General features: G+C 39.2%; 1 protein-coding gene across 1 annotated transcript in view; it reads left to right on the plus strand.

Moving 5' to 3' along the window:
- Positions 1-16,609, plus strand: part of LAMA3 (laminin subunit alpha 3) — a 96,172-nt gene that overhangs the window by 27,427 nt on the left and 52,136 nt on the right. The window contains exons 11-21 of the mRNA XM_053466221.1: positions 1,707-1,769; positions 2,052-2,189; positions 6,371-6,505; positions 7,486-7,623; positions 9,273-9,319; positions 11,126-11,225; positions 11,628-11,680; positions 11,926-12,031; positions 13,035-13,134; positions 13,812-13,968; positions 14,794-14,926. Coding sequence (XP_053322196.1) covers positions 1,707-1,769; positions 2,052-2,189; positions 6,371-6,505; positions 7,486-7,623; positions 9,273-9,319; positions 11,126-11,225; positions 11,628-11,680; positions 11,926-12,031; positions 13,035-13,134; positions 13,812-13,968; positions 14,794-14,926 — 1,170 coding nt within the window. The remainder of the gene's footprint in view (positions 1-1,706; positions 1,770-2,051; positions 2,190-6,370; positions 6,506-7,485; positions 7,624-9,272; positions 9,320-11,125; positions 11,226-11,627; positions 11,681-11,925; positions 12,032-13,034; positions 13,135-13,811; positions 13,969-14,793; positions 14,927-16,609) is intronic.

Consider the following 16,609-nt stretch of genomic DNA (forward strand, 5'->3'; position numbering starts at 1 on the left):
TCTCTACATGAGAGTCAACAACCCCACATGTATGTTTCAGCCTTCATTGGTCTTGTCAGTGGGGTCTGGTTGGTATCCCTCTAGGCACAACAGAGGAAGGAAGTCCAGGTCTGTACTCACCTTTACACTTGGGGTACGCCCTAAGAGATCCCCAAAGGGGCAAATACCATACAAAAGGAGTGTTAGATGCTCACCAAGGACAGACAGCAACTTTATAGACTGTCCTATGCTGGGTCCCGCTTGGGAGCATTTCAGGTTTTAGTTCTCTTGTGCCATTACAGAGGAAAAATCTCCATCAACATATGCGTTTGATCCTGCCCCAAGGGCAGTCCAGAACCGAATAATTGAAACCAAAACCTGTTATAAATATAGAATAGGTAGATGACGCCGTGTTTTATCTGAGGGAGGAGAATCACTGTGTGAATCACTGGCTGGACAAACACTTTGGCACTTTTTAATGATCATAAAAACTGAGCTATGGGACTTTTCCAAATTTAATGGGAGCTTTTCTTGTCAGATTAGGGGGTTGTTTTGGGGGCAGTGCAAGGAGAAAGAAAGAAGCAATAGGGTGTAATTTATATTGACCACCATACATAATTCCTATTCAAATGCCCTGCCAGAAACAGTATTGTGCTAACTGGGGGATAGTAATCCACCTGGCAGACCAATTAGTAAATGGTATATTTGCTTTCTACTGTGAAATAAATCTTTTGAACAACATTTCATGCTAGATAACAGCTATTTAACCATCCTATTCTGCCCCTTTCCCATCTATTCCAAGACCTCAGACCTTAAAGCTATCCTTAACATAAACATGGACCAATTATGTCTATAATTTAAATTTGCTCTATTTATTAACCTCTACTATGTCTACTAGAAGCCTGCTACATTTATCCACCACCATCTCGGTTAAGAAATATCCTTAAACATTACCTCTAACACTCTCATTTTAGACTCCTTGTCCTACCATCTCCTTATTTGAAGTTTGGTTGAGGAATAATGGTCTGGGCTGTTCAGGGTTTGAGGTAGACAGCTTAGTTCCAGTGAAGGGTAATGTTAATGCACAATTGTATGCTTCCAACTTTGTGGCCCTGTTCCAGCGTGACTGTGCCCCTGTGTACAAAGACATGATTGGACAAGTTTGGTGTGGAGGAACTCAAGTAGCCTGCTCAGGGCCCTGACCCTAGATCCACTGAACACTTTTGGGATGAATAGGAACATCGATTGCGAGTCAGGATTTCTCGTCCAACATCAGTGCCTGACCTAAATAATCTTTTGGCTTAATGGGCACAAATTCCCACGGAAACACTTTAAAATCTTGTGGAAAGCCTTCCCAGAAGAGTTCAGGCTGTTTTAGCTACAAAGGGGGGCAACTACATATTAATGCCCATGGTTTTGAAATGGGATGTCCAACAAGCTCATAGGTGTTCACACATTTCGGTGGTAGTGTACACTAAGTATCTAACATATTTATCATCATACTTTGCGAATTTTTTAGACTTTGCATCCAAACACCTTAAATGTGTGGAACATGTTTTTGTCAAGTACATATACACTTTCGTATTTAAATCTACGCAGAGGTGGTTAATTTATAAGATTATATGCACTAAAGGGCACTAGGTGTAGACCAGCATAGACGGTTCATTTTTTATCAATTTATCAATGTTGCTGTATGTGATTTTTTTTTTATACATATATATTTTTAGGCATTCCATACTATCCAGTTCCCACGACTCCCCCTGATCAACCTGAAGCCGGAGACATTAAAGGTAGCAAATATCACAGTGGGTGCTATGAGCTTTTTGGATTACTAATATAACTGTCTCTCTCTCGCACGAAGGTTATATATATTAAATAACTTATTTTGCAAAACATTAGATACAGATTATGTATATAATAAAAGCATACATTAATATTTGAGATTTGTTTCATCAAGTTTATGACGGGACCTTGGTCATCATCTTATAGTATTACTCTTATAATGATTTCTTTTGGGTAATATAACAAAATCCAATGTTTTAAAGAAGTCTATGATTTTCTGTTTGTGTCAGGTTGCAAGTGCACGGGACCTGGAGTTTTAAGCAATGACTGTGACAGACTGACAGGCCGCTGCCTTTGCCGCCCGGAATTCCATGGAAACGCTTGTGACCGATGTGCTGTGGGATTTTTTCTTTATCCGTTCTGTCAAAGTAAGAACAACATGGTTGTCTCCTGGTCTTATCTTGTCATGTTGCTGCACAATAACTCTTGTCCTCCTTTTTGTGTTACTATGTTTAATGATAACAATCCTTAAAATATGGAAGGTATTTTACTAACAAAATGGTTAAAAGTAAGGCTGGTATATTTTTTTTTGTAACATAAGAGGAGGTACCTTAAAAAATAATAATAATAATAATAAAAAAATATATATATATAATCTCCACAAGACTTACTATTGCAAATTGCAAAATACATAGTCATTCTGTAGTGAAAAAAAGTGTTTTTATAGTTCAATGGTTAAAGATTCTAGGCTTATGAAAATAAGTATTGGTCAGAATGACCACCTCAGCCATTTTGTTTCCCAGGACACCTACAGATTTCACATGTAAAGTGCTGTCTGTCAGTAAGTGTGATATAAATAAGTTCAAACAAGAGGATCGGTTACTTAGTTATACATTTCAGAAACATGTGAAATGCGTGTCCTGGGAAAATGGTCAGTGTTGTCAAACCTAGTAGTGATATATTGGTGTTTGAAGAAGGTAATGTCCCCAATGAGATACTGTAGATTAGGGCTGCAACAACTAATCGATAAAATCGATAATAATCGATAATGAAATTCGTTGGCAACGAATTTCATTATCGATTAGTTGAATCGATTATTATCGATTATAAAATGAGGGTTTTTTCAGAGCAAACGCTCTGAAAAACCCCCCTCATTATACTAATCCGTTTAGTCTGACTCACCGTCTCACAGCAGCAGCTCCTACTTACTCCCCCTCCCTGTAATCACTGTGACAACTGGCCCCGCCCCTTCCTTCTCCAGGCCAGAACCACATGGCTGTGACACTCATCTAACTGTAAGTATATGTATATATATATATATATATATATATATATATATATATATATATATATATGTATATGTATAATGTGTATGTGTATATATATATATATATATATATATATATATATATATATATATATATAGTGTATATATATGTATGTAATATATATATATATATATATATATATATATTTGGGCTACTGAAAGTTAGGGGAGGTGGGGGTTAATTTAGGGGCAGTTATGGTTAGTGGGGTGTTTAGGGTTAATTTAGGGGCAGTTATGGTTAATTGGGTGTTTAGGGTTAATTTAGGGGCAGTTATGTTAATAGGGTGTTTAGGGTTAATTTAGGAGCAGCTGTGGTTAATGGGGTGTTTGGGGTTAATTTGAGGCAGTTGTGGTTAATGGTGTGTTTAGGGTTAATTTAGGGGATGCTGTGGTTGATGGGGTCTTTAGGGTTAATTTAGGGGATGCTGTGGTTAAGGGGGTGTTAAGGGTTAATTTAGGGGGAGTTATGGTTAATGGGGAGTTTAGGGTTAATTTAGGGGAATCTAAATCCTGGGGGCAGTGAAGTGACATATCTGGGGGTATAAGGCATATACAGTATATAAGGCATATGTGGGGAGGGCAGTGTGGCATGTCTGGGGAGGACGGAGTGGTGTATCAGGGTGTATAAGGCATATCTGGGGGTAGAGTGGCATATCTGGGGTAGAGAAGTGGCATGTCTGGGAGGCAGAGTGGGATGTCTGGGGAGGATGGAGTGGGGTATCAGGGGATATATGGCGCATCAGGCACAGTGGCAGATGTGGGAGGCAGCGTGGAGTGGCAGATGTGGGAGGCAGCGTGGAGTGGCATATGTGGGGAGGGCAGGGTGGCATGTCTGGGGAGGATGGAGTGGTGTTTCAGGGGGTATAAGGCGTATCAGGCACAGTGGCATGTGGGGGGTAGAGTGGAGTGGCATATGTGGGAGGCAGCGTGGAGTGGCATATGTGGGAGGCAGCGTGGTGTGGTATATGTGGGAGGCAGCGTGGAGTGCTGTGGTAGGCAGCGTGGCATATGTGGGGGGGCAGCATGGCATGTCTGGGAGGCAGCGTAGCAAGCCTGGGCTCAAATGTGCATATATTGGGGGGCTGGTTGGGATAATGTATTATCAAAGTTTTTTTATTCTGCTGTTTGTATTTAACATCATTTGTTTAGTAAATTATTTTAAATAAATGAAAAATGTACATTCATTTTTTTTATCCGATTAATCGATTAATCGAAAAAATAATCGGCCAACTAATCGATTATTAAAATAATCGTTAGTTGCAGCCCTACTGTAGATCATGTCCAAAAACTGTCCTAAGGATTTTTTCTTCCTTTTTAACCCCTCTTTCACTTTAGCTCCCTATGGAGGTGGCTTTTTCTATTAATCTGTAGCAGTGTACGTGATATTCTGCCGTGGAAAAAATATGCCTTATTGCTTTACGTTGAGCTTAATCAACTAACTACTGTATGACATGACAGGATATCAATGTTATTTGACTTTGCTCAAAATAAACATGTCAAATGAATTTAAATTTTTCCTTAATAGATAAACTGCTAATTCTGTATTTAATCAATTACACATAGCTCCATATACCCACATCTATTCAGATTAGAACACACATACAGTGATATAAAATATGGGTTCTGAAATGTTCATGAACAAATAACATCTCTAAAAAACATTTATTCCAAGGTAAGTTTTACAAACTTGTAAAGCGGCTTTCGTGCTGCTGAAATGACAACCAGAACAGGTCATACCCTGAGGGCAGTCTTTATCAGCCAGATATTGTAGATAGGAAGGCTTGTGGAAGTAATTATGGCTTTAAAGAAAGCCTTAATCTCCATGAGTTCCACAGGAAATATGGCTCACCTATGGAAAGTTATTACTTACCATTTCAGCTAAGGTGCTTTCTTAGTTATTATCCTTGTTGGGAAGTTTCTGGTAATTAATATTAATTAATTGCACATTCTATTTCATATTAATAAAATTGACGCCCACAATGCATTCATATATTTGCGGTGAGTTTAGTTAGCTTAGTCATATTGTCCCTCACATATGCAGCCTGACATATCTTCCTTATGCGTAATGCTGTTTTCCGGTTAAAGAGTATTCTGTGTGTACAATGCCTCAATCCATGTGGCAAGTCACTGGCATTTCCTCTGATTGTGCAGAATGCGATTGCTACCTTGCTGGTGCTCCCTGTGGTATGTATCCTGTTGGCAAATGCCGTTCCCAATTCATGGCTGAAGGGGAATGTTATGATTAGTACATACCAGGCCACCACTCATTCCTGAGCTGCAACGGAATCCTTTTGGATACATTATTAAAGGCGGCATTCCATGAATAGGCGCCAGAAACATGAACCGAATTCAGACAGTAGTATAGTTGTAATAACCCTATCAATTGAAAAGTGAATGTGTCACAGTTTGTGGATATACATAAAAAGCTAAAATCTTCACAGTTTGGGTCTTCAGTCAACATATTAAATGCTTGCTCTGTTCTGTCATGTTTTAGGATTGTATTATAATCCATGTGTCAATTGACCAAAAAGGAGCTGCCAAAACCAAATCATATGAGGAGCTCACAATGGCTCCTTTTGTTGCTATTAGATGGTACCAGACCATAACCCTACAAAATCAGTTTTCAGTGGCCCAAAATGATCTGCATAAAGTAGGGTACAAAATTAGACCTAACACATTTCTGACAGGTTTAGGTTTAACACTACAATATTCTGTACTTTGTAATACCAGGGGCTCTGGCTCTTTAAGCAGACAGTTGGATGGACCAGAGGAGGGATTTTAAGCATGTCCAAGGCTCTTTGATAGGACAATAGATGAACTCTAGAACAGTGCTACTCAACTCTCTCCTCAAGGCAAGCCTAACAGTCTAGGATTTAGGTATTGCTCAGGTGTGTCTAGAACACTAGAGCCCATGTTAAACAAATCAGTTTAGTTTTTTATGTTTATTGCCACTTTTATACAACTTTGTTTGTGTAAATGAGTGGATTCAGGTAGGTTGAACATTTCTGCTTATACATTGTACAAGGCCAACCTGAAAGAAGAGCAAACTTTGCCCAATATAATGCATAGTTAATGTGGGGAGGTTTCTTGAAGATCATCTCAGTGATTGACGTTCTTGCAGGGTTAGATTACTGGGGTTAATGCACAAGAAAGTCAGGTCCAGCAGAATCTCACTTTAGTGAGTACACCACTTGTGAGTTATAACATTACAGATGGAAAAATTAACAAAAAGAGGGTTGCTCTAAGACGGTTATTAAAACAATTGTGGCTTTCTTGCGACAGAATGCAACTGCGATACATCTGGTGCTGCAAACCCTGCTTGTGATTCCAGCGGACAATGCCAATGCTATCCAAACTACGCCGGCATGACATGCGACCAGTGTGCTCCTGGTTACTACAGTTTTCCCAGGTGCACACGTAAGTGCCATAATACAATTTTTTTGCTATTTTACCTAACAAAAAAACCAAAAGGGGTTGTAGATTGAAAAATCTTTTTTTTCCCATCTTTTTCTGTATGTTCTTAGAATGGGCTTTATACATTTTTCTCACAATTAAATGTTTGAATTAACGTTACAGGTAATGACAGGGATAGAATGTCAGAGATTTCAACAAAGTGATGTAAAAAGTACTGTGCATTTATGACATTTTATGATATAACTAGGTATTAGATCACATACTTTTATACATAGGTGCAGATATTTCCTGCTCATTGCCCATTATTTTAAATCATAGAACTGTGGCATGAAGCCATTGGTAGCATAGATTCCATACGTTCCATAGCATAATACAAAAAATATATATATATAATACTATGCTGGATAAAGAGTAGAGCATGGATTCCTACTACAGTTATATCACTGCAATGTTCTTTTCTTACATTTGAGGTTGCCATTGTCTTCCTTATTTTATTCAGAATCATTGTACTTATTAGTATTGTCAAAGATGGGGCTCCAATAAGTATTTTTTCTTAGGACCCAACAACCTAGAACTACCCCTGCATTAGCATATAGCCTAAAATAGTTACCATTATTTTTTTATATAAAGAAACCCATTCTTAAAATCAAGTTCCATTAATAGTTGTGTATTTTTTCATTGAGACATATGTTTGTTTAAGTACTGGTGGTTGAGTATATATTGGTAAGCATTACAAAGGTCACTTGGAGGGTCAAGGGACTACAATCCTCAACAAGTTTTTGTATTAAGGAATAACATGTTCTTACTTAAATTCTCCCTGTTAAAATGCATTTAGACCCTAGTCATATTCATTGGATAAATGTTTGAGGTCATCATAAGGGCTTTCAATGCAATGCGACCCCTTTTCATTATAGCAAATTAGCAGAATGACTTATAGATAAAAGGTAGAAGTATATTGATGTATCCTAATTGATCTTGTTTAGCTTGCCTGTGCTCACACCATGGGACAAATCAGGGCAGATGTGATCCAGTCACAGGGCAGTGTGACTGTCGGCCAGGAGTAATCGGGCAAAGATGTGACAGATGTTCCTCTGGGTCAGATGACTTTCCACACTGTCAAGGTATCTGATCTAGTTACTGTAACCAAATACTTGATACTGTCTTGACTGACATTAAATCTAAAACACATCCATAACCATCTCGGTCAAATACTAACTTATAATTTGTTATATATATATATAGATAAATTGAGTGCTACTGAAATGAGACATGGTAAGACATTTGTTTCTTGATGTTCTCGATGGGCAAGAATATTCCATTTATAGGGACAACAAATGGTGTGTCATATGTATCATATACTATGATAATATTATATGTTTTAAATGACTCAAAGATTATTGTACCGGTATTTCTATGATGTGTGGTAGGCTATTTCTCTACATGTCCAAATACATAGCAAATCAAAGTGGACAATTGTTTTATATGAAATTCTTATAACTGTACACTATATGAGGCTCACCTTAGTTCACGCTCATTCAGTAAAAATTAATGGGGGGTATTATTTTTATGTAATTTATAGAAAGTGTGGACTAATTCTAACTTTAATACTATACACAATATACTAAAGTTCAAATTAGTGCACACTTTCTATACATTGCATAAAAAAATAGTCCCCATAAATATTTACCGACACTGCTTGTGCTATATAGTTGCTGCGATGATTAGCTTTTCAAATAACCTTTTATGGAGTTATTTGTTTTTAACCATTCTGATGTGTATACAACATTTGTTTCTAGTTACACTCTTCCCGTCACACACACTTCTCTAGGCTCCGATATCGACTGCCCTCAAAAATGTTTATTTGGCTTATTGTCACCGAGACTGCAGACATCTGGGCTCAGGTCCAGTCCTTATACTAGCAAACAGTTACGTTTTCTTCTTTCTCAAGCTTTGTAAAGGAAGAAAGCCTGGCCTTTTATTATGTTCCTGTAGAAATTACATAATCCCATGAGAACCAACAAAGCGATAAAGAATTGTTTTATTAGCCAGCTCTGGCAACTAGTTTTCTAACAACACATAAATCTTAAGTATTATTAATGCCGCATTAACATTATGTCTCTTAGCTCAAGAAGAGATGTCCTAATTCTAAAAGAGGTTATATTTAGTGTCTTTAGATAGATTAAGATATTCTAGAATTTGTACTGAAGTCTTGTAAATGGACATGCATTGGGCTAAAGGAGGCTGAGTATAACAGAAATTGTCCTTGTGAATCCAGTTATATAGGGAATGGGCCCGCTCCAAGTCACAAGGTGCATGATATAAGTTATGATTGGTGAATTTACCTAGCACCTAGAGTATTTGGCACCCTGCTCTAGCACTCTAGGCTCTAGCACCTAGAGTATTTGGCACCCCAAGCAGAGCTTATAATTGGCACCCCCACTTTAAAATGTAAAATAGCCCACAAAAAATGTAATGTTTGCAAGAATATTTATTGCACAAATTTGTAACTTTATCCCTGCACTTTCCCTCCCTTTCTGCACCCCCAGGACTTCCTTACTAGCTGGGTGTTTTCACGAGGGGACACACGATGACAATCTCTAGATTCAGGCTAGCTAGCAGTGCATTTGAAGGACACACTGAATGCCGCTGAGTGCCGATATGTGATGTCACTGGTGCTCAGCGTGTTACCCAGGGTGCTCAGTGCTCGCTGTTTGTATTTTGGCAAACATGCTGTTTAACATTTAAAGTATTTTACTTTTTTCAACTAAAGGTTTCAATGGTGAGTGTGACTCTGCAGGAACGATGGACTCCAGTGGTGTAAGTAACACTTGGGTTTGTTGAATTATGGGGATTAATGATTTAGTTTGGCCTTGGGACTTGGGCTATTGTGACTGATATGTGCAGTGAGAGCCGCTATCAGAAATCTTGGGGCCCAGTACGTGCTTAATGCCTGGGCCCCCATTTCCCTCCCATCCGCCAGCCCTATGTCCATCCCACTGTCCTACCCATTGGTCCATCCATCACTCTGCCTTAAGATCCTGCCATGTGCCACTAACATTATACTCATCCTCGACACCCCCAACACCATATACTGACACACAAGCTCAAGGTAACATCATACACACACACATGCTAACAACAACACATACACTATTGATGACACCATACACTAACACACTTATGCTGGGTTCCCTGTGAGACATACAGTTGAGATCCCCAAGCTCCTCCTATAACGGTAATATACTAACACGGTAATATACTAACATAAATATATACACAGTAATACACTTACACACTCACAGTATTATACAAACATACACATACTAACACACACAAACTAACATACTTACACACACACACACAATAACATACTGACATACATACACACACTAACATACACACACATACAGTAGCATACTTAGACACACCAACACCCTTACTTACACACACACATACTAACATACACACAAACAGCAACATACTTACACTAACATATTTATTTACACTTACACACACAAACTGCCTTTGTTGGCTCTGGAGAGGGTAGGCCAGTGCCAGCTCTCCTGCTCCCTCAGGGTCCTCACACTATGTATGAGCCCCAAGACATGACGCCATATTCCGGTGTGCTGGACCCGAGGAACCGTGACCCACAGCATCAGCCCAGCATTATATCTGGGGGGTGGAGCTAGGGGCCCACGGGGGCCTAGCGGTTTGTCAGGGGCAGCTGGTGGTAGGGGCCCCTGGAGGTCTAGTGTTATGTCAAGCAGGGGGATATGGTGCTTCACCAAGCAAGATGGGCCCCTGGAGAGCCCTCCCTGGTCCCTCTCAGGTGAGAGAGCAGGTCAGCCGGGCCCCATTACAGCAGTACCGGCTGTACCGCTTGGTGGCGGTCCTGTATGCAATTCCATGATACATGGTATTATTTTAATGATGCCATATCAATAAGAGCTGTGTGGCACCATGCTATCTTGGGAAGAAGAATTTCAGAGATGATCATACCACAGTACTATTTAAAATGATATACATAATTGATAAACAGACATTCAAATATTTTAAGTAGATCAGTGATAGGTCTTTCCATGGATGAAAAAGTGTACTAGTCTGAGCAGTGGTCGCTGTTTTGTGTGTCTGGAGGTTCCGAAGTCTTTTACGGTTGTTAAATGCTCGTTGGAGTCACTCAGTGAGCACATGCTGTACATCGGTCCAGGTGCAGATAACCTACAGGTTACATTATCACCTATAGGTGTCACTGTTTATAGAAATGACTGCTCGAAATTCTGTTTACAGTGATGGTATTATTGGAAAATGTGCATCCACTTATTATAATGAGTTACAATAATGCTCAATGTTTTAAAAGATTTCTTCGGTAACAAAGTAAATTGCAGGATAAATATATAGTTTCTCCTATTGATGTAAAATTCTTAAGTAGCCTCCATGTCCAAACCATTGCTTGATTGAAAGTTCACACAGGGGAATCCATATACTCAGACAAGAAGGAATCATCTCTTTTACATTTACTAACTATACAGTTCTCTAGAAGATTGGATGATGGCTGTCTATAAAAAAAACATAATTCAACATATAACATTCTGGTAATATCCCATTTTGTTATTTTGTCTTTAGGGCTACTGTCAATGCTTGCCAACTGTTGAGGGTTTAACTTGTAATCGTTGCAGACCACTGTATTGGAACTTGGCTAGAGAAAACCCTAACGGCTGTATGGGTAAGGCTTTTTTTCTGTGGTAGTGATGTGTCACGTTATTACAGAACACAAGCTGTTATTATACAACCCCTATTATAATCAGATACATCTCTCATCATGTGTTTGGTTTATGATAATTATGTTCATCCGTGTCTCTTCCTTCAGCAAATTTCTCTCCCCTTTTCCAAAGCTGATGTTTTTGGTCTGCCATCCAATGGCTTCTTTTACCTCTGATCTCCCTGATAGTTCTATTAGCACCCCTAATCTAAGCCTTTCTCTCTGTCTTCTCTCAACCCAGTCTGACTGTTGTTCTGTTCCTATTCCATAGCACTAAACTTGATCAAGGGTAGCCAAAGCCCTTAATATTTTATAAAATCATACATTGGTCATGTGTTAAATTGTGCTTTTGTTCCTTGATTGCAGAATGCAATTGTGAAGTTATAGGGACATTAAGTGGAATTGGAGAGTGTGATAAGGTAACACTATGATTTTAAATATTGTGGCATCATTAGTATCATCCTTTGTATTGTTTCATCCGTAACGTGTACAGAGGACTGTACTGGGGTTCAGTGCACCAAATATCTCACCATTGTGAAAAACAAAGCATATAAGTTACAAAAACCAAACAATTCCAAGAATTTTCTAAATGTTGTATTTTAAATCTGCTGAAATATTGAAGGCATACTTTAAAAACATTTTTTTAATCGTGGTCATTTTTCAGCTGGAAGGGGATTGCCATTGTAAAGCACATGTTTGTAGCACATCCTGTGATACTTGCAAAGACGGTTATTATTTCCTGGAAAACAGAAATTACTTTGGCTGTACAGGTGCGTGGATGCTTACAAAAAGGATTACATCTTGCTTATTATCTCTTCCATCGTTTACTGTATGCCACCTGAATGTGTAAAAATATCATCTTCAGATGGGATGTGTAGAGAAATTGGATGGCGCTCTGTTGTGATTTCAAGACTCGAGAATCACAATGGTGTTCAAGGTTATTTTCATCGAGGACACTGGTTCTCAAATTTTGCCCGATCCTAAATAGGACTTTTTTGATCACTTAATGCCTCTTTCATGATGGTTAGTGAAAACCAGTCTGGGCCTGGCCATTTGACAAACCACCCGGATGGCGTCCTCCATATACCTTCACTTCCGCTCAAACCGTGTTCTTATGTGCGTGGCCACTGGCTGGATTCACGCAGCTGCAAAAACGCGTAGCGTGGGCTGCATATATCCAGCCAGCAGCCACACCTAGATCGTGTATCGGCCACTGGCCTAAAAGCATCATGGCCGCTTAAAATTGCCAGTCCAGTTCTGTGCCAACCATTGCAAACAAACCTATTTGGGACTCTGATTAACAGGTTTGTCACTGACTCAAGTTTGAAACTTAATTATGTTAAGAAGATGCTTTATTGCCAAGAACTAGAACATTACATTTAAACCGGCCAAGCATATCTATGACTCTATAAGGTGTGGCCGTAGCATATAAATATCACTCCTTCACTATAGCAACAGCATATAAATAACACTAACGGGGATATGATGATGCAAAACTAACATGAATTCACATTTAATTCAATTTTCTGTTAGCAAAGCTTGTTAAAGATGCTACCTTTGAAGAAATGTGAGAATTAAATTTTTGTTATACTTGAAGTTTAATTGTTCTTGCTAGGACTTGTCTGGGTATTTTTAAAACGTATGATTTGATTTGCTTACAGACAAGACTCAAATAACCAAACCCTTGTATGTTTAAAACGAGAGCTAACGTCTTTATAATGACAGCTGAGCATTGTGCTTTTGTTGAATAATTCTGCAATGTTTCCGTGACAGGCTGTCAATGTGACGCGGGAGGGGCAATCAGCCATATCTGCTCGGAATCCTCTGGAACATGTGTTTGCAGGAATAACGTAGAGGGCAAGAACTGCAACCAGTAAGCTACTTGCTTGTTTTGAATTACCAAGATGTTTTCTTTTTTCACAGACACTCTGTCGGGTGCAAATCTCACACCTCTTTCCCAATAGACCCTTTAGGGAATTATGGACCTCCTTCGCTTCCCTCCTTTCCCTGTAGAGCCAAGGGAATTTTGGACCCACCCTCACTTTCCGTTCCCAAAAGACCCACAGGAATTATGGACCCCCCCCCTTACTTCCCTCTTTTCCCAATATACCCCAAGGAATTATGGACCCCTTCACTTCAATCCTTTCCCAATAGACCCTTGGGAATTATTGGATCCCAACTCATGTCCTTTTCCCAATAGACTTCTGGGAAATTAAGGACCCCCCCTCACTTCCTTCCTTTCCCAATAGACTTCATGGAATTATGGACCCCCCTCACTTCCTTCCTGTCCCAATAGACCCAAGGAAATTTTGAGTAAAATAAAAGGCAAAATGGCAAAACCTGGAGATGTGGAATTGAATAAGAACTTTTTAGATACTACTAAGAACATGCTGAAGACCAGACAGATTTCTTCCTTTTTTGCTATGGTTAGATGTGGTTGACAACTAAATAAATAGTTTTCACTTTACCAAGGGAAACCTAAGGACATTGTTCTTTTAATTATTGGAGTTCTTATGACTAGACTTATGTTTTGCAATACACTTTTATCAGACCAAAGACCAACCATTATTTCCCCGATCTCCATCAACTGAAATTTGAAATTGAAGATGGCACGACCACCACTGGGAGAGCTGTCCGGTTTGGATACGATCCTTCTGAATTTCCACGGTTTAGTTGGCGTGGCTATGCACAGATGACTTCCATACAAGTATGTATTTGTAAAAATAACTGAAGATACATTCATATGGTAGCAGTCACAGGGCACATGAGACAAATACTTTGGTGCAATCTAAACGACTACAATTATATTCATATTCTTTTGTTGTTTTCCAACCAGAAATGGCTCTTTATACCTCTGCCTATTCTTTTAACTCTTTCATATTCTTCTCTGCTATGCAAATACTTGAAGGATTTGTTCAAGAAACAGCATTTGTAAGTTAATTATTTCTCCTTAACTTCCATTGTTTAAACCTTCTACAACAAGTTGTTTACATGGTTCTAAATGTATTGCAAGAACGTTTTTGAAAGTATGGTGTGTTATTTACTAATTTATCTACTAAATTGCTCAAAGTTCTTCTGAGTGCAAAACAGAGAGTTAGGGTGGATAGGGCTAAATATCTGCAAGATTACACAAAAGGACACCTTAGTTTTCTTGAGGTACAATCTAGCAAAGTATCTCTTTGAAGAACATTATTACCTCTCCATGCAACACAGTTGGAGTTTTAGATGTCCGCCTCTACCTGCATCAGACTTTGATGCACAAACATTGAATTATTTGGAAACTTTTGTTTTACAAAACTGGCTGTGGGGTTGGATGATCATTAAACTAAATGTGACTTCAAGTTACCTGCACTTCACAAAGGAATTCGTAATTACTGTATTCTTCCATGTCTACTAAACCTCCTGATGTTGAAAATAACACATCTTTTGAATAAACCTTTAAGATTCTATTTAACTGTTTTCTGAAACCATTACGTACTTTTATAATAAAACATCAAGTGAATATATATCTTTTTGTAAATACTTTTGACAGAATGAAGTGAGGATCCCAGTGACTGTGGAAAAATCTAATCTCGGCTTGTTTCGTATAATTCTCAAATACCTAAATCCAGAATCGCACACAATATCTGGGCGTATTGCTGCCCACCCACCCCGTTTGAGCAAAGGTAAGCCCTTTCGGTTGATGACATGTAGAAGGATAACATTAGTTGCTAGATGTGCTTGATAAGCATATGTGATAACCAGGCCCGGACTGGGACAAAAAATAGGCCCGGGCATTTAAGCCTGAGCAGCCCATATTTATTTATTTATTTATTGTTAAAGCCCACCCTTCATGTGCCACCTTTGCATTTAATCATTCACACAAATCATTAACACATTCATTAATGCAGTCTCACAAATCATTCAAGCAATTCATCCTCACATGAATTCATTAATTGTCATACGCATTCACACAATTCATTCACACATTTATTCATTCATTCTCATACGCATTCACACTACTCCCTCTCTTCATCTTATCTGCCCCTTTTCACTATGTAACCCCCTTCCCCACTTCTCAATATGTAGCGCCTTTATCTATCCCCTCCCCCTTTCTCACTATCTAACCCCCCTCTGCCCCTTCTCACTGCACCCACCTCCCTCACCCTACTTACCTTGTTGCCGAAGCAAGCAGCAACTGCGACCGCGCCTGTGGCAGGGCAGGATTGACTTAGGGGCTAATGGAGCTGCAGCTCCAGCCCCCCACCTTAAAATAGGCCCACTCAGGACCGGACTGACTGGTACTATATGGCTGCATTAACACAGAGCCCCTTAAGCCCGCCGCAACTACCCCCTCCTAACTATCTACCCTCTCCCTCTTTGAAGTTCACTTACCTTTCAGGAGTCCTGTGGTGGGGGTGCAAGACCTCTGTCTCCCAGCTCTGCCACTGTATGGAACGGTATAGAGTGATGGGAGTTATGATGTACTTTTAGAGCATAATTAGATCATGAAAAAAGACATTGGAAATGGTACAGCATAACACCCATCACTCTCACGCATTTATCAATCCACACATATACCAATCCACACACATACACACCAATCCACACATATACACCAATCCACACATATATCCCAATCCACACACATATACCAATCCACACACATATACACCAATCCTCACATATACACCAATCCTCACATATATACCAATCCACACACATATACCAATCCACACACATACACTAATCCACACGTATATACCAATCCTCACATATATACCAATCCACACACATATACCAATCCACACACATACACTAATCCACACGTATATACCAATCCTCACATATATACCAATCCACACACATACACCAATCCACACATATACACCAATCCACACATACACCAATCCTCACATATATACCAATCCACACACATATACCAATCCACACACATATACCAATCCACACATATATACCAATCCTCACATATATACCAATCCACACATATATACCAATCCACACACATATACCAATCCACACACATATACCAATCCACACACATATACCAATCCACACATATATACCAAGCCACACATATATACCAAGCCACACATATATACCAAGCCACACATATACACCAAGCCACACATATATACCAAGCCACATATATACACCAAGCCACACATATATACCAAGCCACATATATACACCAAGCCACACATATATACCAATCCACACATATATACCAAGCCACACATATACACCAATCCACTCTCACTTAATGCTTCCCTACCTTTCCTTTCTTCTTTCAGCTTCTTTTCCTCTTCTTCAGTTCTTCTGTCTTCTCTGTCTTCTTCCAGGTCAGA

This window comes from Spea bombifrons, chromosome 5, assembly GCF_027358695.1.
Source record: "Spea bombifrons isolate aSpeBom1 chromosome 5, aSpeBom1.2.pri, whole genome shotgun sequence".
In the NCBI taxonomy this organism is placed as follows: domain Eukaryota; kingdom Metazoa; phylum Chordata; class Amphibia; order Anura; family Pelobatidae; genus Spea; species Spea bombifrons.